Consider the following 18228-nt stretch of genomic DNA (forward strand, 5'->3'; position numbering starts at 1 on the left):
TGGGTGCTGGTGGCTCAAACCTATTAACCTAGCTACTCAGGAGGCTGAGATCTGAGGTTTACAATTCAGAAAAGTCTCCGGGAGACTCTTATTTTCAATTAACCACTCAAAAAACAGAAGTGGTGCTGTGGCACAAAGTGGTAGAGCATTAGCCTTGAGCAAAAGAGCTTAGGGAGAGTGCCCAGGCCCCAAATTCAAGCCCCATGACCAAAAAAAAAAAAAGTTTCAAAGATTTTATTATTCTATGAAGTTACACTGCACTCACAAGTATAGCTCCATGATTAAGTAGTGAGGGAGATGATAAGTTTTCCACATTGAATTAATTGGGGTTTCTAAGAAAATACTAATGGTACTGAAATAAAGAGTTATGTTTTATTTCTTATAAGTTATTAATTTTGAACAGATGGCTTCATTCAAGTGAACTGGGTATATGGGCTTTATAAAGTCATTGCGATTATTTACACCGTTTGGTCATGGTTGTACATTTGCACTGTGTGGTGAGGTTCTGGGCTGTATTATGTGGGTGTTGACTAGGACTTCAGCATTTTCTTGTCCTACTGAACGGTGATGGTTTTCAGTAGACTTCTGTTCATGTGTGTTAATGATTGTCCTAATTTTTATTCCCTTCAGATATTTAAAGCCATCATTATTTTTTCCCCAACCGTAGAAAAATAAGGGTACAAAAACTTATAAATTGTAAGTAGCGGCTCTACTCGATTCCTCGGGGATGACTGCCTGAATTGGCCCCACACTTCATTTTCCCAGGCACCACTACATGGAGGAGGAGGCATTTAGGGACAGGTAAATGGTCCTCTTCTAGGTCTTTACCACTGCTATGGCTTGGAGGCAACAAAGACTGAGATATCCTAAAGGCCTGAGTTAAGTTTCTAGAGTCTTTGGACTCTTTTTTGTTTGTTTTGTTTTGTTTTGTTGGTCATGGGGCCTGAGCTCTGGGCCTGGGCGCTGTCCCTCAGCTCTTCAGCTCAAGGCTAGCGCTCTACCACTTGAGCCACAGCACCACTTCTGGCTTTTTCTGCTTATGTGGTGCTGAGGAATCGAACCCAGGGCCTCATACATGCAAGGCAAGAACTCTACCACTGAGCCACCTTTCCAGTTCCTTTGGTCTCCTTTTAGAATTACAGAATATGGAGAAATAAAGGATCTTCGAAATCATGGGTCCAGTTGGTAGTTCACACCTGTTAATCCCAGCTGCTCAGGAGGCTGAGATCTGAAGATTATGTTCCAAAACCAGCCTGGGAAAAAAAGTCCAATTTACCCACCCCAAAAAAGCTGGAAGTAGCCGGACACTGGTGGCTCACGCCTATAATCCTTGCTACTCAGGAGGCTGAGATCTGAGGATCATGGTTCAAAGCCAGCCTGGGCAGGAATGTCCCAATAAACCACCAGAAAACCAGAAATGGCACTGTGGCTCAAGTGGTAGAGCGCTTGCCTTGAGCTGAAGAGCTGAGGGACAGCGCCCAGGCCCAGAGTTTAAGCCCCACGACCAACAAAAAACAAACAAACTGGAAGTAGAGCTGTGGATGAAGCGGCAGAGAAAAAGCTAAGGGAGAGAGAAAGCTAAGCTTGAGAGAAAGAGTCTAGGCCTTGAGTTCAAGCTCCAGAACCAACACATATGCATGCATGCATGTACACATCTACACACACACACACACACACACACACACACACACACACACACACACACACACACACAGATTCCCTGACATTCAAAGATTATTTAGCTACTTGAAAATGAAGTTTTCCTGTTAAAACTAAAGTAAAAAAAAATACCTATGATGATACATTTATTGTTAAATGAATGGACTCCACAAGTGTTTGCTTTAAAGATTGTGTAGAGATCAAATAGGAGATGGTTCTGTGTTGGAGCTCACGTAAATAGGAAGAATCTCTTATTCAATCCACCTCTCCGTACTCGAGAGTGTGTGGTCATGTGGTGATAAACTTGTAGAAGGAAAAGGACCAAAGTGATTTGCATGCATGTAATTCTGCCCAGTGAGTGAGTGATCCTGCATTTGCTCACTTAGCTGATGGCAACAGTGAACTGTGATTCGTTCGGGGAGACAACAGGCTGCCTCTGTCAGGAAACAGGGCAAACTGAAGATGAGGAAGGGCCTCCTGAACAGGCAGCTTCCTTTTGCTTTTTAGGACAGGTAAGGAATAAGAATCCTGATGTCTTTCTCATTCTTGCAGCTGTACGTGCACCAATTTGGAAACCGCTTTACTCCATGCCTTTGGTGTTCATCAAAGTCTCCGGGGAGAAGCCGGTGGGAGAGAAGGAAGGTTAGAGTGGAAGGAGATATATCTGAGTCCTCACCTGGGCTGCAACCAAAGGGCTCTATTCATTTAATTTTTATTTTATACACTGAGCTTTCTGGTACATTTTTATTTGAACGAAGGAGCCACAGATAAAACATGTCTGAAACTCTTTGGAGGAGCCTAGAAACCCATGACTAACAATTCTGATAAATGCTTAAAATGGAACAATGAACATTACACTCTCAAAGATAGCCTTTTAGCCAAGAGCTAAGTGTCTAAGTTTACTGTTTTTTTTCCCCTTTGAACTCAGAGACTCATGCTCAGCTTTTTTGTTCAAGGGTGGGGCTCTACCACTTGAGCCACATGTATGTTCACTTCTAGTTGTTTTGATGATTTACTGGAAGTTACGAGTCAGCCTAGGCTGACTTTAGAATGCAATCCTCAGATCTCAGCCTTCTAAATTAGGATTACAGGTGTGAACCACCAGCACCCAACTAGTATACACATTTTCAGATTTCTGAGATTTATGTTTGTTTCATAAATGACAGCATCAGCGCTGAAACAGAAAACAAGTTAGCCAAATATGCTACAAAAGTTTTGTGCAGTGGTCAAAAATGCGTTGAATTTCTTTTTAAATTAAGACATTTAAACTGAAACGCTGAGTTTTCAATAGTTCAGAAACTGATCATTTGAAAGCAAAGTATAAAAAAAGGATATGGTTCTTTGGATATCTGAGTGAGTCTAAACTTGTTTGGTTTAGCAGTTCTGAAATTACCACCTGGTTCATGCATCCTCAGGTAATATAAAATCAGCGGACTCTGACCTCCAAAATTGAAGAGAACGCGGCAAAACTCGGGCCCAAAGCTGCTATAATGGGACTGGAAGAGGAAAAAACAAAGTGAGCCAGATACTGCCTATGTGTTCTTAAAGAACTGTAAATAAATTAACTGTGTTATACGTATGAATCAAATTATTGGAAAGGAAATTCTACAAAGCATCTTTTTTTTTTTTTTTTTTTTTTGAGATGGAGTCAGTTCTGGAATTTGCTTTGTGGATAAGGCCACTGTCCTCTTCTATCCTCTGCCTCAACCTCTGGAGTGCTGTAATTGCAGGCATAGGCCACCATATCTGGCAGAACATCTTAAACGGAATTTACTGACGTATGAATCTCTGAATAGGTGCAGAAAGGCTCTTTGTTGCATTACTGAGAATTGAACTTGTGACCTTGCTCACTCAGCTCACTCACCCAGCTACCACTTGAGCCATGCTTCCAGCCCTGCTTTCTGCTGCTTATTTTGGAGATGGGAGTTTAGCAAACCTTTCTGCTTGGGCTTGCTTGAGCTGTGATCTTCTGGATCTCAGCTTCCTGAATAGCTAGAATTACAGTCATGAACCATCACTACCTATCTTCTCCTATCTTTGTGATTGGTCATCAAGTCCAAACGTAGGTCAACAGCGATTACTTAGTCTGAACAATGGAAAAAAATAAATAAATGAAGAAAATGAACAAGCCAGGTTAGGAAGGACTAATGAAAAAATAATGGCATAAACTTTTCCGATCTCCTGGAAAACAAGTCCCAGAGGTTTGACAAATTCTGAGTTGGATAAATTCACGTCTAGACACATCATAGACAAAATGTCTAAAGACAGAGAAAATCTTAAAAGCAACAGGAGAAAAACAACCCATCACCTACCCAAGAATCTTCCTAACAACAACCAGTGACACTGTTACACCAAGAAAGCCAGGAGGCAGTAGATTGCACAATGAAAGTGCCTTGGGGACAAAATTTCTGTGGACCAAGGAATCCATGTGAAGAAAACAAATGTATTTGTTCTGAGATTACTTTTTTTTTTTTTTTTGGTAGTGGGGCTTGAACTCAGGGCCTGGGTGCCACCCCTGAACTTTTTTTTGCTCAAGACTAGTGCTCTACCACTTCACGCCACGGCTCCAATTCCAGTTCTCTGATGGTTGACTGGAGATAAGAGTCTAAGGGATTTTCCTGCCCAAGTTGGCTTTGATCTGAGATCCTCAGGTCTCAGTCTCCTGAGTAGCTAGGATTACAGCCTCAGCTACCAGCACCCAGTTTGAGATTCTATTCTTATAGTCTATTGTTACAGGAGCTCTTCAATAGAGCAACTATACTTTAAGTCTTTCCTTCCTCTTTGTTGTGCAAAGATGTTATTTTGGGGGGCTGGGAAAGTGGCTCAGTGGTAGAGTGCTTGCCTTGCAAGCATGAGGCCCTGGGTTCAATTCCTCAGTACTACATAAGCAGAAAAAGCCAGAAGTGGTGTCATAGCTCAAGTGGTAGAGCGCTAGCCTTGAGCTGAAGAGCTGAGGACAGTGCTTAGACCCAGAGTTCAGGCCCCATGACTGACAAAAAAAAAAGATGTCATTTTGGGTTCTACTTTCTGTGGGGAAACAAAATTACATTTTTGTTTGCTTTACTGAGACATAGAATTCTCTTAGATTTCTTTTGCTTTATGGATACTTTTCTATGTCTTTTTTATAAATATATGTGTCAGAATTCCTATTTTTTTGTAAAATATATATTGAAGATGCAATAACCTATATATATATATATGTATATATATATATATATATATATATATGTATATTCATGTGAATCTGGCTAATTCCAATGACAGTATATTGCAAATTAAACAAAAACTTTAAAAAATAATCACTATTCTTCAAACCTTTTTTGTTGGTTGTGAAGTTCGTACTTCCTTGATTTCGGGTCTTTTATATCCTCTTAGGTTCTCCATAATTTGTGCCATATTGGAATGTATAGCTAAAACAGAGAAGAAAATACTTCTTAAAATTCGGCTTTATTTTCCTTTCACAAAAAGCTTGCTACCTTTTTTGCTATTAGCAGTAAACTTTAAATGGAAAGATATAAGTATGGATAAGAAAGAGTTAAGGTATTATTATATCATGCCCAGTCAGAGGAAATAAATATTTCATCGCATATTTTTACTAAGTAGGGATTTAAGTGGCGCTGTGGCTTAAAAGCGCTAGCCTTGAGCTGTAAAGCTCAGGGACAGTGCCCAGGCCCAAAGTTCAAGCCCCACGACCAAAAACAACAACAAAAACTACTAAGTAGGATTTAGAGTCTATAAAGTTCATTAATTTAGATTATAGCTATCATTTTCACAAAACTATTCAGTGAGCTGAGTAACACTGTCCACAATTTACAGAAAACTAAAGTGCAGGAAATGTCATGACTCGTTTAAGCCATTGTTTATGAAGCAGTGGAGGAGAATTAAGTGTCCAGAGTTCCTTCCGTGACCCTCTAGCTAACAGCAATATGTGGCTGGGAGATCTGGTGTCACAGTCCACTTTTCCAACAACATATCCAGAAAAGGAAAGATACAATCCTCTTTTTTCTTTTCTTTTTTTTTTTTGTTGGTCATGGGGCCTGAACTCTGGGCCTGGGCGCTGTCCCTCAGCTCTTCAGCTCAAGGCTAGCGCTCTACAACTTTGAGCCACAGTGCCACTTTCAGCTTTTTTCTGCTTATGTGGTGCTGAGGAATCAAACCCAGGGCCTCATGCATGCAAGGCAAGCACTCTACCACTGAGCCACCTTCCCAGCCCGATGATCATCTTTCTTTTCCACCAGCATGAGTATGCATGAAGGTACTGAAGGTATCTTTCACATCTTAAAAGGGAAAACTGTAACATTTAAACACCTATGTCAACCAACTTAAAAACACAAACTAGGTCTCTAATATACCTTAGCCCAGAACAAAGAGAAAAGATTACTTGTTAGTGTTGGTATAGATTCTGGCACTGACAGTTACCAGGGAGACTCATTCAGTCTAGGGGGTATAATGTTGATGACAAACGTCTTGTAAGAGTTGAAGAGAGCCACCTGAACTGACTTCTGACATACATCAGGAAACATTAGACATTAGCCTCCTGGAATACGAGAGATAGATAAGCGTTTAACACCACAAAAGTTGAAAAGTTTGGGTAGTAAACAATCTACGCTTTCAATTTGGAATAAAATCAAGCCAAGTTAGAGTAGGAGTGAGCAAGAATGGTAAAGAATATGATTTTTTTTTTTTAGCTGGGCACTGGTGGCTCATGCCACTAGTGGCTAAGATCTGAGGATCATATCTCATAGTCACCTCAATCAGTCAAGTCCATGAGACTCCTATCTCCAATTAACCAGGAGAAAATGGGAAGTGGCGCTGTGGCTCAAGTGGTAGAGCGCTCGCCTTGAGCTGAAGAGCTGAGGGACAGCACCCAGGCCCAGAGTTCAAGCCCCATGACCAACAAAAAAAAAGATTATACTCTTTTTTTTTTTTCCTTCCGGTCGTGGGGCCTTGAGCCACAGCGCCACTTCCGGCTTTTTTCATTTTGCTTATGTGGTGCTAAGGAATCGAACCCAGGGCCTCAGGCATGCAAGCCAAGTGCTCTACCACTGAGCCATCTTCCCAGCCCCTCCTAGAGACTCTTATCTCCAACTATCCACCAGAAAACCAGAAGTGGAGCTGTAGATCAAAGCAGTAAAGAGCTGGCCTTGAGAAAGAAGGGGAAAAAAAAAGCCCAGAGACAAGTGCCCAGGGCTTCAGTTCAAGTCCACGACAAAACAAACAAACAAAAATCTATAAGGAAGTAGGGCTTAACTGTTTTCACTGTCTTTGGAAATTTCTTTCTTTTTTTTTTTTGGAGGTCCGGTCGTGGGGCCTGAACTCTGGGCCTGGGTGCTGTCCTTCAGCTCTTCAGCTCAAGGTTAGCACTCTACCACTTGAGTCACAGCACCACTTCCGGCTTTTTTCTTTTGCTTATGTGGTGCTGAGGAATCGAACCCAGGGCCTCAGGCATGCAAAGCAAGTGCTCTACCACTGAGCCACCTTCCCAGCCCCTGGAAATTTCTTTAGTGGAAAAATATGACATGAAAGGGCAAATAGAATGTAAAAGAAATGAAGCTTTTAGGATCAGTGACTAATCTGTGGGATAAAGAAATCAGGGAAGTCTCACTAAAAACCTGATTCGATTTGCAGGAGTTCAGCCATTGGGGGTGAGGCTGGGTAACTGGGCATCTGGGCAGGAATATGAGACCACCATAGTTGTAGTGAAGGGCTCTTTCCGCAATGTCCTTACTTAAAGAATGTGGAGCAAAGGACATTAAGATGGAGTGGTTATCCTTGTATAAGAAGATTTTTAAAAATGTGTCTGTCAGGAAATAAAACATTGAGTTTAAACCTTTGAGAATGACTGAAATAATTCATGGATAATTATGAGTTCATTTGAATACTATAGTTGCTTCACAAATTATGTGCGTGATGCGGTTTTACCCCTTAAGTCATAAAGTTGTTAATGAACCTCATTATTCCAAATTATCCTAAACTTCATCTCACCACAGATTATTGGTCAAGGAGGAGAATAACAGGATAAGTTTATTGGAAGTTGAACGCAATTATGTCTCTTTTACTTATTATCATCTGACTTAAAAATGTTTGCCATGGGCTTCGTACTTTCTGTTAGCTGAGTGCTGCAGTCTTTTCTCAGCTGAGGGGGCCGCGTGAGCCCCACAGTAAGAAAATGATGCAGAAGGCATTTCATTATCTGTTATTGTAGAGAAAGAGCCTCGGTGTTTGCAGTTTCAAAACTCAAAACTGTGATGAATGAAATCAATATGATAAAGAGGTTACTGCCAAGTTCTGGTGGCTCAAGCCTGTAATCCTAGCTACTCAAGGGGCTGAGAGCTGAAGATTGCAGTTCAAAGGCCGGGCAGGAAAATCCGTGACACTCTCATCTCCAATTAACCACCAGAAAACCGGAAGTGGAGCTGTGGCTCAAAGTGGTAGAGAGCTGTCCCTGAGCAAAAAAAAAAAAAAAAAAAAGCTCAGGGACACACACACACACACACACACACACACAAAAGCTCAGGGACACACACACACACACACACACACACACACACACAGGTCAGTATTATGTAAGCTGTGTAGGAAATACAAATGTTCCTTGCAAAATGGGTGGAAGGGTGAGGCATAGTGGGCAGAAAATGTGCCCAGTTCACGGTACCTTCCTGTTGGTATAAATGTTAAATGGAGGGTGCTGTGGCTCACCCCTACTGTTTCCTCTTTGTGTGCAGCCATTGTGCTCTAATGGGAAAAATGCTAGCCGGAGCCCTGGTGACGCAGGGTCAGTCCTCACCCTTTCAGCAAAGTCTTTCCATCACTGTGTTTACTGTAAGTCAGACTTCAGCACCCCACAAAGAAAAGGGGCATCTGATTCCATTATTTTACAAAATAAATTATAGGCTCTCCAGCTCTTTCCGTGGGTGGATTTTCAATATTCACCACTGAACAATATGTCTTCAAAATTAAAGCCCATATTCCAAGATCAAATTTGCAAAAGTTTGCTTCTGCTTTTAATTAAACTCAAGCTATTTCTCAGTGAATGAGAAATTAACAGTTAAAATGAGTGATTAGAATAAGAATGGGCTCTTCTAAGGCTGGTAATCCAACTGCTTTGATCTGGCTACCACTAAGCTCCTACTCTGACTGCAGAGACCAACACCAGAATCCAACCTTAATCAAATTAATCTCACCAAGGGCCGGATGCCACCAGAGGCTGCCTTCCAGACCACATGGCACTAGAGGGATTTCTGGAAGGTCTGAGTTAGTACCTTGGAAGGACTTCCCCAGGGAGAAAGACTGAGGGCGACTACTTGATCTAAGAATCCATTTTCATTTTCAAAATAATTAGTGTCACTCTTTTCTGGTACAAAGTGCACGAGACAGAACAAAATGGCACGCCAGAGGGTGCTTTAAACATCAGATGGGCAGAAGAAACACCAGGGTATTTAAAATTTTTCTTTTTTAAAAGGAAAAGCTGTGAGTAGGTATGGTTCCTAGTAAAATAATCACAAGTGTGGGTGCCGGTGATGCCCGGGTGTGCCCGGAGCCGTGCACGGAGGGAGAGCTCCGCAGTTCCTCCCCAATCGTGTGACTGCAAATCTGCTCCTCTCAGTGTACAGCTCCTCTCTGGGTCGGTAGCAACCTCACAGCATCACGAGAGGGGTAAATGAAATGCTGTTTGTGAAGACAAGAGGAAAAAGCAGAGATGAAGGGTAGTTACATTGCCATTGCTGGGGGCAGCCCTGTGGGAAGAGCTTTAGTAGTCTTAGTGAAATGCCAGGTGGGAGCATCATCTGACTTGAGGATGGGGAAGGGTAGGAACTGGAGATCTGAAGAGGGGGGAAAAAAAGGTGGAAACAGTTGTCTAGGAGAGAGAAATGAGAAGGATTATGATTGTCTGGTAGAGCGCTAAGTTCATTTGAGTTATGCAATTATTAATTTGAAAGTCACTTTTGAACTAAAAATTAAAAATATACACACATACATACACACCATGATCTAGGACCCCATCATAAAGATTAAATCACATCATTTGCAGGGAAATGGATGGAATGGGGGATCATCAGGTTGACAGACACAAGCCAAGCTCAACAAGCCAACTAACTCATGTTATCTGTGGAGCATAGACCTAAAATGATGTTGATGGCGATAAAAGTGGGGATAGTAATGGGTCAGGAATATAAAAGAAGGATTGTCTAGGAAGGAGTCAGGGAGACAGGAGGGTTGGGGAAGAGGGACTACTGAAGGGGAAAGAGGATGAAAAGATGGCACCCCCCCACACACACATACAAAGCACACACATACCACCATAGCATAGTAAAACCCACTAAATGATGCTTGAAAAAGGGGTGAGCAAGCGAGGCGCCAGTGGCTCATGCCTGTAACCTTAGCTACTTAGGAGACCGAGATCTAAGGACCATGATTCAAAACCAGCCCAGGCAGGAAAGTCTGTGAGACTTTTATCTCCATTAACCACCTGAAAACTGGAAGTGAAGCTGTGGCTCAAAGTGGTAGAGCACTAGCCTTGAGCACAAAGAGATTCAGGGACAGCACCCAGGCCTAGAGATCAAGCCTCATGACTGACCAAAAAAAAAAAAAAAAAAAAGAAAGAAAGAAAAGAAAAACTACAAAACCAAACCAAAGCCCACTAATTTACACATACAAACTCTACAAAAATATCCTTTATATAGTGAAAGTCAAATATAGACATATGGAGACACAAAATTAAAGGATTGAGCATTGAGTATGCTTGAATTTTTGTGCTTTTTTTTGTCAGACGTGGGGCTTGAACTCTGGGTTTGGGCGCTGTCCCTCAGCTCTTCAGCTCAAGGCTAGCGCTCTACCACTTGAGCCACAGCGCCACTTCTGGTTTTCTGAGTGGTTTATTGGAGATAAGATTCTCATGGACTTTCTTGCCTGGACTGGCTTTGACTTTGAACCATGATCCTCAGATTTCAGCCTCCTGAGTAGCTAGGATTACAGGTGTGAGCCACTGGCGCCCTACTATGCTTGAATTTTTCTGCATTATTGTTGCCATATCCCAAGGTCCAGCTTTTGAAAAGCTGATGAACTGCTTAACCTCTTTGAGACTCCTGTTGTAGAGCAGGGCTGAGCATTCTGTTCATCTTAGAAGAGGCTACTGACAAAGCATTGGTGTGATAATAATGAAAGTGTTTTTTTTTAAAGCCTCCTCTTCATAGATAGTTACAATTATGATAACCTGGCTTATAGCCCATTCATAATTTTTTTCTCTTTGTATTTGTATGTGAAAACATAAAATGGTTCCTATTTGTGGGATGCCATGTGATGCTTTTGTGTGTATGTTCTGTAATGCTTAAATCAGGTTAAACACCTGCATCTTCAAAAATCAATCACATTCTACGGTGAAAACATTCTAAATCCCTTCTTCTAGCTTTTTGAAATATATAATACATAATACTTGTCACCTGTAGTCACCCTGCTGTTGCTACCTAGATATAACTCAGTACCCATCCCTCCTTCCTCTTCTCAACTTCTAGGAGATAGACTTTTTTTACATTCTACATAAGTGCCGGTCTTTACTATCTATCATTTTCTCTGGTGTCTAAAATTCTTTAATTTTCCACTTTTGCTATTTTTTTTCTTATTTCCTCTATGTTCCCTGCTATCTTCTCACTAATGTTTTCTTATTCTTTCTTGGGTTCCTTCCAATTTTACTTTTGCCTCTGGAAGGCTTTTTTTTCTCCCATGTCTTTTCGATCAGACCCTTCACCATACTTTTCTTCTAAGCTTTCTGATTTGCCATCTGTACCTACTGCATACGGTATCATTTTTCTGGCTGATATGTCTCATGCCTTATTTGTTTTCTTTATCCACTCCCCCCCCCCACTCCAGTTCTCTTTCTGTTGTATCTTTTTGTGCTTTGATTTTATCTATCTTCTAGTTTTACTGTAAGTAGCATCAGGGCTATTTTTTCTGTTCTTTGTTGCTTCTGGATGCCTTCCATAAGGAGACGGGGGGTTACACAAACTTTATGCTATGTGTTCAAGCCAGAAGTCATCCAGCATGTTCTTCGGCTTATTATCTTGAAAACACTTGAAGTTGTAAAACTATTACAATAAATACCTCTTGCCTTATCCTTAGATCCACTGATGTAAATCATTTTGTCACATTGGTTTTTTTTTTTTATTTCTTTGGTTTAATCATTTTGAAAATGAGTTGCTGTTACTTTAAAAATGAAGCAAACAAAAAGTATTTAAATATCTCTGATTATTATTGTTTATGCCTACACATAATTCATGTCCCCCAGTAGCAAACTCTGTGCCAAGGACTCAAGAGCAAGGCAGTTTTTGGAAGGAGTGGGGAGTGATGTAGGAAAATCAGGGCGGCCAATGAAAGATCAGCAAGAAGGCAGATACCACAGTGAAGGTTATGACCTTACCTCAACAGACTGGGAGAGAATGTGCTTGTGGCTCAGAATTAGCCCAGCTAGGGACAAGGGAATGGGGGGAAGGGGTGGCATTCATTAACTCTCTCTCATCAGTCACTGGTTACGGAATTTGCCCCAGGGGCTATTAATTCTGTCCCCTCAACTGTGGGCAAAATGAGTTCTGCAAGTTTTTCTGAGACACCACTGCTGTCTCAGGGAGGCAGGCAAGGCTTCTCTGCAGGGAGCACCAATGCTTTTCCAAGATGACTGAGGGCAACTTACAAAATACAGTAAGGAACATGGAAACACTGGAACGCTCCTTCTAGAATTGCCCAAACAGCCTCCTTTTTTGTTAACCAGACTCCCACTTCAGATCTTATACTGCACTGGGACTGTATTGTTTCCCTCCCTCCCTCCCTCCTTCCTTTCCTCCTTCCCCCCTTCCCTCCCTCCCTCCCTCCCTCCCTTCCTCCCTTCTTTCCTCTCTCCCTCCCTCCCTCCCTTCCTTCCTTCCTTCCTTCTTTCCTTCCTCCCTCCCTCCCTCCCTCCCTTCCTTCCTTCCTGCATCCATACTTTAGCATTCAGTCCCCTGACTTTCAGGTTTCTTCAAGGGAAACTGGTAGCTAATTTTTTTTTCTTGTACTGGGGCTTGAACTCAGGGCCTGAGTGCTATGAGCTTTTTCACTCAAGACTGGTGCTCTACCAACTTGAGTCATGCCTCCACTTCTGGTTTTTTGGTGGTTACTTGGAGATAAGAATATCACAGCTGGGTGTCGGTGGCTCACGCCTGTAATCCTAGCTATTCAGGAGGCTGAGATCTGAGGATCATGGTTCAAAACCATTCCAGGCAGGAAATTTAACCCCCAGAAACCAGAAATGGCACTATGGCTCAAGTTGTAGAGCGCTTGCCTTGAGCTGAAGAGCCCAGGGACAGCGTCTAGGCCCAAAGTTCAAGCCCTATGACTGACAAAAAAAAAAAAAGAACATCACAGACTTTCTACCTTGGCTGTCTTTCAACTTTCAGTCCTCAGCCTCCGGAGTAGCTAGTATTATAGGCATGAGCCACAGGCTTTCTTGTACATAGTAGACTCAGAATTTATCTAATTTGTCTGTACCACAGAATTATTACAAGCAGTAATTCAATTTGCATATGCTTGGATAAACAAATTATCGGAATCCTGAAAGCTCTTAGACCAGTTTGATCCAAACAGCCTCTAGATACTATATTTTCTCATTATGACAGGATTCTGCTTATAAAACTTTATATTTTAGGAGTCATTTTCCATACTGTCTGTCTTAATGATTATTTGCTTTTTTTCTTTTTTCTTTTTTTTTGGTGTGCGGCTTGAACTCAAGAGGACCTGGGCACTGTCCCTGAGCCTCTTTGTGCTCAAGGCTAGGACTCTACCACTTGGGCCAACAGCGCCACTGCTGGTTTTCAATGATTAATTGGAGATAAGAGGCTTGGGAGACTTTCCTGCCTGGGCTGGCTTTGAACCATGATCCTCAGATCTCAGCCTCCTGAGTAGCTAGGATTACAGGCGTGAACCACTAGCACCTGGCTAGTGGTTCAAATTTTTTCTTAACTGGTTCAAATTTTTGTCTTCCCTTTTTCAGTACACAGGATTTGCTATCTCTTCATTCCCATTACAATGTATCATTTAACTTGTGAACTCTCAGAAATGAACTGCTAATGAGAAGAGTAAGTCATTTTCCATGTTTAGTTTCCGAAAGCTCTCATTCTGAAAAAAAAAAAAAGGTTTTCAAATATTATCTTGCTTTAAATAATGACTGATAAAATCTTACCTTCACAAACTTTTTTTTTTTGTATGTGATGGAGCTTGAACTCAGGGCATGGGCACTGTCCCTGAGCTCTTTTTGCTCAAGGTTAGTGTTTGACTACTTGGAACCGCAACACCACTTCTAGTTTTCTGGTGGTTAATTGCAAATGAGTCTCTAGTCTCATGGATTTTCCTGCCTGGGCTGGCTTTGAAACATGGTCCTCAGATCTCAGCCCGGAGTAGCTAGGATTACAGGCCTGAGCCAGCAGTGCCTGGGATTCACAAATTTTTATCAAAGGAAGGGAGCGAAGGAGGGAGGAAAGGAGGGAGGGAGGGAAAAACAGAAAAAAAAGAAAGAGAAAGAAAGAACAAAAAGGAAAGAAAGAGAAGGAAAGCAAGAAAGCCTGCTAAATTAGACAGCATGAATAGCTTTTAAAATTATTGGATAAAAGTTTAAATTACCAGGAGTTGCATCATTATGGCTTATTATTTGAGAATTGTTTGTCTTCTATAATATGAAATTATTCTCAGAGGAATACTGATCAGAATAGAAACCAGATGTGTTTTTTAGGCTAGATTACAAAAAAAAAGACAAGCAAATTAAAAAAAAAATCAGTAAAAGAATAACTTACAAGTTTCTAAAAACCTGAAGCATGATGGGAATGATAGGAAAAGGATGTGTGTGAGAGAGAGAAAGAGAGAAAGTTAAAAAAGGATCAGAATTTAAAAAGTTTAAAAATGAAGAAAGGGAAAGATGAACTCAACAAAACTGAACAATAGCAAAAAAAAATGCTAATCATTGTAAATATTTAGAATCAACAAGGAAATAGCATAATTTAATTTTTATCTAGTAAATCAAGGAACTAGAAAGCAGAGGAAAGAATAGCCTCTTAGTCTACAAGAGATAAATTAAGTATAATGGCATGAGGGATCTTGAAAGGAAATAAAAATTTATTACATTGAAAATTTGAAATATTCCAGCTATGATGATGTGAGCCAATTTTTTAAATAGTTTCACCCCTTAGTGTTTACTTTTTGAGGGAAAGAGAAATTTTTGAACTTTTGAGTTTGCTTCCTGGTTTTATATTTGATCCTTTTGGAAATAAAAGTGTATTTATTACCATAATATGTGAGCATGCTGAGGAAAGTACAATGGAATGGAAAAAGTGGTAGAGGGTAATCAACGGAAAGATAATTAATCAATTTTGTGCTGGTTCCTTGTTTGGAACTCAGGGCCTCTCTCTCTCCCTTACCTTACTTGTTCTCGGATAGTTTTCTACCACTTGAACCACATCTCCAGTTCGGCTTTTTTGCTGGCTAATTAGAACTACAGTCTCTTGGACATTTCTTCCAAGGCTAGCTTTGAGCCTGTATCGTCTATATCTCAGCCTTTTAAGTAGGATTACAGACGTTAGCCACTGGCACCTGGGCAATGTTTTAAAAAAAGTTCCTTCTTAGTGTCATAACAATTGACTTTTTTTTTCTTTTCTTTTTTGGTCAGTTGTGGGGCTTGAACTCTGGGCCTGGGCGATGTCCCTGAGATCTTCAGCTCAAGGCAAGCACTCTACTACTTGAGCCACAGTGCCACTTCCAGTTTTCTGGTGGTTAATTGGAGATAAGAGTCTCACAGACTTTCCTGCCTGGGCTGGCTTTGAATCACAATCCTCAGATCTCAGCTTCCTTTAAAAAAATTTTTTTTTTCCAGTCCTGGGGCTTGAACTCAGGGCCTGGGCTCTGTCCCTAAGCTTCTTTGGCTCAAGGCAAGCACTCTACCACTTGTGCTACAGTACTGCTTCTGGCTTTTTCTGTGTATGTGGTATTGAGGAATCAAACCCAGGGTTTTATGCATGTGAGGCAAGCACTCTACCACTAAGCCACATTTCCAGCCCCAGATCTCAGCCTCTAGAGTGGCTAGGATTACAGGTGTGAGCAACCAGCACCTGGCTAACAATTGACTTTAATATTGTACACTAACTTACACTTGAGAATTCTCAAGCTGAAATCAAAGAATAAAATTGTTTTAGGTGCCAGGCACCAGTGGCTCACGACTGTAATCTTAGCTACTCAGGAGGCTGAGATCTGAGGATCACGGTTCAAAGCCAGCCTGGGCAGGAAAGTCTGTGAGACTCTTATCTCCAATAAAGCACCAGAAAATTGGAAGTGGCGCTGTGGCTCAAGTGGTAGAGTGCTTGCCTTGAGCTGAAGAACTGAGGGATAGTGCCCAGGCCCAGAGTTTATAAGCCCACAACCAGGAAAAAAAAAATTGTTTTAGGTTTTCACAATAAGATACTGGAACATAGTTTGACTTTTTTTTATGTATGTGCTGGTGCTGGGACTTGAACTCAGGGCTAGGGCACTGTCCCTAAGCTTTTTTGCTAAAGGGTAAAGCTCTATCACTTGAGCCACAGCTCCATTTCTGAATATATATATATATTTGGCAGTTAATTAAGGATAAGAGTCTCACAGACTTTCCTGCTCAGGCTGGCTTCAGACCATGATCCTCAGGATCTCAACCCTGAGAAGCTAGGATTACAGGTGTGAGCCACCTGTACCTTGTGATCTTTTTTTTTTTTTTCTTGTGCTGGTCCTTGGGCTTGAACTCAGTGCCTAAGCTTTTCTGCTCAGGCGAGCACTCAAAAAAAAAACAACAAAAAACAATTGCACTCTAATGCAAAAAAACAAAACACTTTTTGCACCAGATATCCTTATAAAGAGATTGTGTTCTTACTTTCACACTTCTGTAGTAATTGATTTTCAAGATGTGGCCTGGTTTTGATTTCAACGGAATAAGACATCCTGATTCTCTGATTTAGAGTATAGCTTTGGGAATTCACATTCCTGATGCCCAAACTTTCCAGCTCTCAAATTTCCCCTCCCACAGGGTCCTCCCTAGGTTCAATTCTGCAAATGACACCAGTCCTGTTCCACTATTACAGATGTCAGACCCCCAGAATGTGACTGTGACTCCTCTTTGTCTCCTACCTTATGTCTATCATCAAGCTTTGTCTCTAATGTGTATCCCCACCTCTCCCACCATAGTAGCAGTCCAAAAACAATCACCTCTGAGCTGGATTTTAAAAACAGCCCCTGTAACTTCTGCCATCTCTGAGATCATTCTTCACAAAAAATGTTCAGGCTGACTGCATTTCTCACTGATTATAATACATCCTAATCAAATCCTGAACTGCCCACTGAGCTCAAAGCCTTGCATAATCACTAAACTCTGTCCTAATTGATTATGCGCAGCATGTGGTCATTTGGTTTCTAGAACGCAATAAGCTTACTTCACTTGAGAATTTTGTTTCCCTTCTTACTTTTATCTAGAATAGTTTATTTTCATGTCTTCTTTTCTAGCTTTCAAATCTCAGCTTGAACGTTGCCTCCTTATAAAGACTTTCTATGACCGGATTCTAACCACCTCACCCCTTTCTGTTATTTGCTACCACGGTGACTTTCTTATTCTTCTTGAAATATGGAATTTTATGTTTATCATTTTCCTCCTCTTCCACGATTGCAGCCCGATGAAGCTAGGGTCTTTGATATTAAATTGGACAGACTATCTCGATCACAATGTCCCTCTCTGAATACATAGAAAATATTCATTTGAAGGAATTAACTGAATTAATAAATAGAACCAAGAATTGCATAACTGAAAACTCAGACTTTCCTGTTGTGGCGGTCTTTGAAAAGTGATCCGCAGATCTTACCTTCCTGAATAGCTAGGTTTATAAGCTTCAGCAACCAGTGTCAGGCTTCTTATATTCTTCATTATATCATTTTTTTTTTTTTTTTTTTTTGTCGATTGTGGAGCTTGAACTCTGGGCTTGGGCGCTATCCCTGCGCTCTTCAGCTCAAGGCCAGCGCTCTACCACTTCAACCACAGCGCTACTTCCAGTTTTCTGGTGGTTTATTGGAGATAAGAGTCTCAGGGACTTTCCTGCCTGGGCTGGCTTTGAACCAAGATCCTCAGATCTCAGCCTCCTGAGTAGCTAGGATTACAGGCATGAGCCACTGGCACCCGGCTCTTCTTTATATCTTAAAGGAAAAATTTTGCTCACCTGCCAGACAACTTCTCCCTGTTCTCATACCAATAGTAAAGTGGTAACAATTCTCCCATGGCTGCCATGTAATACATCTCCTTCCTCTGCCCTTCACCATGTCTCTTCAGTTGGCAGTATGGTGGCCAATGGCTTGACCTAATGTGTGAGTCCTGGACTTTTTGGGCCTGGGGTCTTAGAACCTGGTTTCAGAATCAGGGGCAGAGAACAAAAGGTATGCAGAGTGTCCCCTTACGGGTATGGTCTAGTGTATCTTTATCTCTGTTCTGATTACCCCAGCTTCCAGGAAAGTGGTTGTGGTGGTTATCACACCTGTTTCCTGTGAGAT

At 41.3% G+C, this 18228-nt stretch overlaps 1 protein-coding gene across 1 annotated transcript in view; it reads right to left on the bottom strand.

Annotated features, from left to right (window-relative positions):
• Positions 1-2951: 2951 nt before the first annotated feature.
• The window catches only part of LOC138815873 (protein FAM227B-like), a 119683-nt gene continuing 104406 nt past the window's right edge, over positions 2952-18228 (bottom strand). Inside the window, exons 12-13 of the mRNA XM_070005253.1 lie at positions 4975-5069; positions 2952-3155 (exon numbers count right to left, since the gene is read on the bottom strand). Coding sequence (XP_069861354.1) covers positions 2952-3155; positions 4975-5069 — 299 coding nt within the window. The remainder of the gene's footprint in view (positions 3156-4974; positions 5070-18228) is intronic.

This window comes from Dipodomys merriami, unplaced genomic scaffold (assembly GCF_024711535.1).
Source record: "Dipodomys merriami isolate MVZ:Mamm:240054 unplaced genomic scaffold, mDipMer1.0.p SCAF_679, whole genome shotgun sequence".
NCBI classification, from domain to species: domain Eukaryota; kingdom Metazoa; phylum Chordata; class Mammalia; order Rodentia; family Heteromyidae; genus Dipodomys; species Dipodomys merriami.